The sequence below is a fragment of the Tamandua tetradactyla genome, chromosome 3 (genome assembly GCF_023851605.1).
Source record: "Tamandua tetradactyla isolate mTamTet1 chromosome 3, mTamTet1.pri, whole genome shotgun sequence".
In the NCBI taxonomy this organism is placed as follows: Eukaryota; Metazoa; Chordata; class Mammalia; order Pilosa; family Myrmecophagidae; genus Tamandua; species Tamandua tetradactyla.
In genome coordinates, this window is record NC_135329.1 from 95449316 (window position 1) to 95455315 (window position 6000).

General features: G+C 48.9%; 1 protein-coding gene across 2 annotated transcripts in view; it reads left to right on the forward strand.

The window, feature by feature from the left end:
- The window catches only part of MARCO (macrophage receptor with collagenous structure), a 28685-nt gene extending 22899 nt beyond the window's left edge, over positions 1 to 5786 (forward strand). For both annotated transcript variants that reach the window (XM_077153551.1, XM_077153552.1), the window contains 5 exons: positions 174 to 218; positions 3545 to 3643; positions 4176 to 4220; positions 4754 to 4930; positions 5183 to 5786. In XM_077153551.1, coding sequence (XP_077009666.1) covers positions 174 to 218; positions 3545 to 3643; positions 4176 to 4220; positions 4754 to 4930; positions 5183 to 5313 — 497 coding nt within the window. In that variant the 3' untranslated portion in view covers positions 5314 to 5786. The remainder of the gene's footprint in view (positions 1 to 173; positions 219 to 3544; positions 3644 to 4175; positions 4221 to 4753; positions 4931 to 5182) is intronic.
- Positions 5787 to 6000: the final 214 nt, after the last annotated feature.

Consider the following 6000-nt stretch of genomic DNA (forward strand, 5'->3'; position numbering starts at 1 on the left):
TCTCCTTTTGTTCTCTGCTGAGGAGCTTTTCAACAGCGGTGGAGAGCCGATGTATCTTTCCATCTGCATTAATCAGACAAAAGGTAGAGGTTGTCTAAGATTAAAAGTGTCTAATATCTAAGTTTTATTATCTTCTCTCCCCCCCCCCCCTTTTTTTTTTGTTTTGATCTTAGGACTTCAAGGACAGAAAGGAACAAAAGGAGAATCGGGAGTTCCAGGTAAAGGGCCGGCTTCATTTTAATTTCTCAGACTGACGCTGGAGAAGCCTGCCGTCTTGGCTGGCAGCGCTTGGTGACTTTGTACAGTGACCTTCCCCCTCAAAGCGGCCCAGGCTCAAACCCTACTGAGGCCGAGTCTCCGGACTTGTCACTGAGGCCTCCTGAAAACCTGAGGAGCCACATGAAGTGGTGGAGGGGTTGGGGCAGGGACTGAGGATGCTCAAGGGCAAGAGAAGCTTCTGGTTTGCTGGGCGGCCAGGTGTGGCTTCTGGCCGTGCCCCTGTCCCCTCCGGTCCCAGGTGGGGGGCAAACTCTCCTCAAATCTTCTTTGGTCCTTTCCCTCCACTCCGTTTTGGCCCCTGCAGCTCTGTCTCCTCCTCCTGCTGCTTCTCTCTGGGCCACCACTGCCATCATCTTTGTTGATGAAGCTGCCCGCGTGTCTCTGGTTGCTGAGCTCGTGCTTTCCGCACGTCACTTCCCGGCCTCTTGACAGCCCACCCTCATGGGCACCCATGCCACGTTCCTTAGACACCTTTCTCGAGCAGTTTTTCTTTCTCATGGTCTAGATAGTCTATTACTATTTTAATTTGCTAAAGAAGAATCGAGCCTTAGAAACAATTTAGCAGAATCTCCCAGGATAGCTAGAAGTCCCAAACAGTGATGTCAGGTGAGGATCAGCAGAGCTCGGTCCACGGTTCTCAGGCAGCACTTCTGTAGGGGCCAGAGGCCAGAGCAGTGACCCGGGAGGAGTAAAGAGCCTGTCCGGAGGGACAACTGGTGGTTAAGGGCCACTTGCTCAATAAACCCCAACGCCCTGGACCCTCCTGAGGAAAGCGGAGCACAGTATTGTCTCCAGAAAGTTCTTCTTCCCGGAAAACAAACTAACAAAAATTCTTTGGGAGATAACATTGCTTGTTATTGCTATTACAAGCAGGTAGATGTCTTGTACCTGATATCTTCCCTACACCTCTTCTTTCCTACCAGCAGAGCTAGGGATTTATTAGAAGCAATATATCCCCCAAATGACTCAGTCCCCCGGGCTCCCTTGGAGCTTGGTGTGGATGTGTGGACACTTGTTGACTCTTTATGAGAGCTTGCCAGGATCCGTCTGTTACCAGACAAAAGGCGGTGGATTCTTTTGCCCAATGCACTCAAATGACCAATTCCTAACACACCAGGGTTTCAGAGAGAAAAAGTTTATTACTAGGCACATAATAGGAGAGCAGACAGCCTATCGGCCCAAAATCTGTTTCTCTGAACTGCAGTGATTCTGATAGTTTTATTAGAGAAAAGGATAGGCAGGGTTTAGGATAATGAGCACAGTGGCCCCAGATGATGTAATTAGAGGTGATCTAAGTATTGAGCACACGCAGCTCGATTACATGCTTAGTCAGAGGACATATGTAAGAAAATGGCAGCCTTATATGTTGATGGGCTTGATTTTTTAGTATTATAATGAGGTATAGGTGACTTGTACGTTAAATTTTAGGCTACTATGCATATCAGGCAGGCCTATTTTGGTTAGATCCAGTCTTGGTTATCAAAATAACTTTGGACTTGCAGTGGTTTAGTACTAGACTGACCCAAGGCGCTTCATTAATAAACGTTAGGAGCTGTCCTTAGTGGTTGCAAAACTCTAAAGTTGAAAAACTGGATAACTTGGTACAAATGAAGGCTAGTCACAAGGTTTTTACCATGACAGGGGCAGAAGGTAAGGGCTTTATGATCATTATCAGAGATCAAGGCAGCTGGATTACAATTTAAAGGTGTCAGGAATTTCTCTCTGTCTATTCTAATATACCAGAAAGCAAAAAGGAATATCTGTATAATGATTCAGTAATGAAAATCATCCCTTAAATCCTAATTTCTCAGTTACATGTCTGATGCAGCATTAAAGAATCCCCCTGCCTCAGTTTTGCCAGCAGCGGCTGCCCACTGCCCTTGTGCCAAAGTTACAGTATCTGGGGGGCCAGGGGGCTTTTGAAATATGGTCCATGTTTCTTCAGAACCCTCAGTTAATTGATTGAAAGCTTTCCAAGTGTTGAAGGTTGCCGTGGTGGGGTGGTGGGGCGAATGGAAGGGGGTAGCTGCCCGCTTTTAGTGGGAACCAGGGAAGAGAGAAGAGAAGGATGATGGGTGCCATGTCCCTGCATGTACACACATGCATAAGCTACTAGGATGACATTGTGTCTCAGGTAGCAACACACAAGTCAGAAAGACAAACAAGGTGAGGGGTGGGGGTTGGTCATGCCCATGTGTTCTGTTTTGATGAGTTTCTAAAGGTCCCTCTTTGCCCCATCCTCCGATGCCCCAAATACCTCCATCTGATTCTGCTTTAGTGCCCTGAAATCCTCAAGGTTGGAATTATTCCTCTAGGTCTGGCTCTAAAAGTCCAAGTTAAATTGCAAAAGTGCTGTCTGGTGGCCTCGTCAGCCATCAGCACCCCCATGCCAAGTGGTTTATCAGCCTGGGCAGAAGTGGAGCTGGTTCTGCAGCTTTAGAAGCCTTGAAGGCAGGGTAGGCTCAAAGAGACATGCCAGAAGGTAAGCAACCTAAGACCACTAGGCCCCAACGGAGAATACATATCATTTACTTGTTGATTTGACCCTTCTAGTGTCTGAGAGTGGATGGGAAGCATTGCTGTAATATGTAAAAATCAATTTCAGAAGAAAGAAAAGAGGGGCCAATTTCTCTTGGGAAAAAGTATTGCAGCAGAGTCCCCTCCTGCCTGACCTTCTAGGTTCCAACACCCAAATTTTTGTCCCATGCCTAACTGTACAGCCTCTGCCCCACTCCAACTATTTGTACACAAACCCAGCTTGTCTTTGCTCCCAGCTGTACAGCCTTTGAATGAAATAGGACTAACATCAACATATAACTCAAAGTCTAAACTGACAGATCAGATATCTCAGCAAGATCAAACACACACACACACACACACACAATTAGATACTTTTGTAATCTTGCTGCCCTGCTTTATCTGGGCAGGTAGATGGGCCGACATTGATGAAGTTTGAGGCCTCTCTCTGAACAAGCTGCATAAACCTTAGGACCTACAAAACCCAGGTCCAGCCCTGAATAGCAGCTTTGGCCACACTCAAAGAGCATGCTACAGGTCTTACATGAAGGGTCTTTGCTTTCATTAGGAAAAGCCAACCCCACAGCTGCTGCTGGAATTTTCCCCACAAAACCTAGCATGCTTTTCAACTTTCTGTTGGGCTGTATTTAATGCCCTCGGCTAAACTGCTTCTCTTTTTCCTCATTCTCTTTGTTTTGCATGTGGTTGACCACTCTATTTGGTGATGGTTTTATATCTTCCTCTCCAGGTCCAGCTGGTGGGAAGGGAGAGAAAGGAAGCCTGGGGCAGGGAGGTCCCAAAGGTGCCCCAGGACCCGCTGGCCTAAAGGGAGACAGAGGAGAGAAAGGTAAGGCTTCTGTTTCTCATTTGTGGGTTCTTAGGAGAGGCCTTATTCTAAGGAGGATGGGGATTTTCAGGACCCAGAGGGGTAGAAATTCATCAATTCAAGTGACAAAGTTATGTGCTGGGGATTGTCCCAGGCCTGGGGCTGGCAGAAGGGGCTAAGAACAGCTCGTCCCTCCCAGAGGAGAGATGCAAACAAGCACTGTGCCCAATGTACTCCCAGCCTCCCCGACAATCTCCATGAAACTTTCCACGAGGGACATGCTTCTATCCCACGCCACGTCTCTTCCCTGCCAAACGCCCCTTCCTAATCTAACTTAAATCCATCCTTCTGTAGTTTAGGCCCATTTCTTCTAGTTCAACTTCTGGTGCCTAAGGCAGATCCAGTCCCCATAAGGCCAGGGCACCTGGCAAAACTAGAGGAGCCTGTCCCCTTCCCCACCCTCCACCCTCTTCCCCACCCTCTGTGGTGCAAGAAGCTCTAGGCACCCTCGTTCAGTTGTCGTCAAACTCTGTGGTTTTTCTCCTCCTGACAGGATCTTCTGGGCAGCAAGGGATGAAGGGAGAAAAAGGTCAAAAAGGTATTTGCTATTTCTAGTATCTTGAATTTGTGCTTTAGAGCCAATTGTGTGCTTGAAAACCATGTGTGTGGGAACAAAAGGCCCTAGGTCTCAAATAAATTCCTCGTTTGGGGAGAAGCTGAGGCCAGCTCAGGCTTATGGCCACAGTGCTATAGTTTTCCTGCCCCTCCCCCTCCCTCCTTTCCTCTCCTCCCTTCCATCCCCACCCTCCTCCCTTTCCTTCCCGTCTTCTCACCTTTCCCTTTCCTTTCCTCTACCTGCAGCAGGGCTCGCTGTGCTGGACATGCAGGCCAGGCTTGCACGCTTCAAAAACGTGCTTCAGCGCTTGTGCTGTGAGCCCAGGTGCTCGGAGCCCATTTACCAGGTTGGGCAGTTGCAGTCGCAAGGGACCTCCAGGCTCTGAGAATAGCAAAGTCTCTTTCTTCAGTCGCTAGAGAACTTCCGGAGGGAAAAGGCAGAGCCTGCCTCTGCGCAAAGCCCCCTCCCCTCTGGGTGAGCTCCCTCACCTCTCCCACTGGCATCTCCTCGCCCAGGTGAAGTGTCTACGTCTGTGAGGATCATCGGTAGCGCATCTCGAGGCCGGGCTGAGGTTTACTATGAAGGCGTCTGGGGGACCATTTGTGATGATGACTGGGAAGATTCCGATGCCACCGTCTTCTGCCGCATGCTGGGTTATTCCTCAGGAAAGGCCCTTTTCAGTCTGGGAGCCGGTGAGCGGGTCATCCATAGTGAATTGGCAGGGAAGAAACTGAGTGTCAAGAGACCCCCAGGAGGAGATTTCAAATAGCACGTGGAATTGGTATTAAATATTTAGATGAGACTTTTGCCAAAGGGTTGAGAGCAGAGTGGAGGGCAAACCTTGGGCCAAAAGGATGGGGAGGAACAGAAGCTCCCCCATGGGCAAATATGTTTTTTTTTGCTGGGGCTCTAATCCTTCTCCTTCCTGCTTTCCTCACACCAAGGCACGGGGCAGATCTGGCTGGATAACGTGGCATGTGGAGGGTCAGAGAGCAGCCTGTGGCTTTGCAGCAAGAATGCCTGGGGCTCACACAACTGCAACCATAATGAGGATGCGGGCGTGGAGTGCAGATGATTGCCACGACCTTCCACCTCTCGCTCTCCAGACCATAGCGGTGACCACCTGTCCCATACTATGGCACTGGCTCTCCAATGGGCTTCCTGGGAGTAGCTGAGCAGCCTCTGGGGAGGGGTCATCAATAAAGCTCAAAGCACTCCCTGGCTACATCGTCAGCTATGGATGAACATCACCTGCTCAAACATCCCTTCCTTTTGGTGCCTACCCAATGCATATACCCTTTCATTGGATTCTCACCCACTCACACAGATGGAGATGGTGGCATCGCAACTGATGGCCAGGGTGAGGGTGGGTCTAAATTTGGTGCAGAAGGCGAGGGTCAGTCTTGACCATTTCTTGAGTCCTTCATATAGCATCTCTCATGGGGAGTTCCCCTCCAGCGTTGGAACTGTCTACCATTTCTTTGGCTGTGCATCACATGTAAAGGTTGGTGGGATCTGGTGCCATGTTGTTTGATAAATACAAATTGGGCCTCTAAGCATGGAAATTATTTCTCATTAGACTGTGAGCTCCTTAATGCAGGGATTTTTGCCTGTTTAATTCGCTACCGTATCTCTATCACTCAGAGCAGTAGCAGCTCAGTGAATATTTGTTAAATGAATGACTGTGTTAGACCAACAAGGCAGTGGAGTTCACCCATTCTGAGAGAGCTGGCTCCCTTCTCCATTTTCAGTCTTGCTCCAC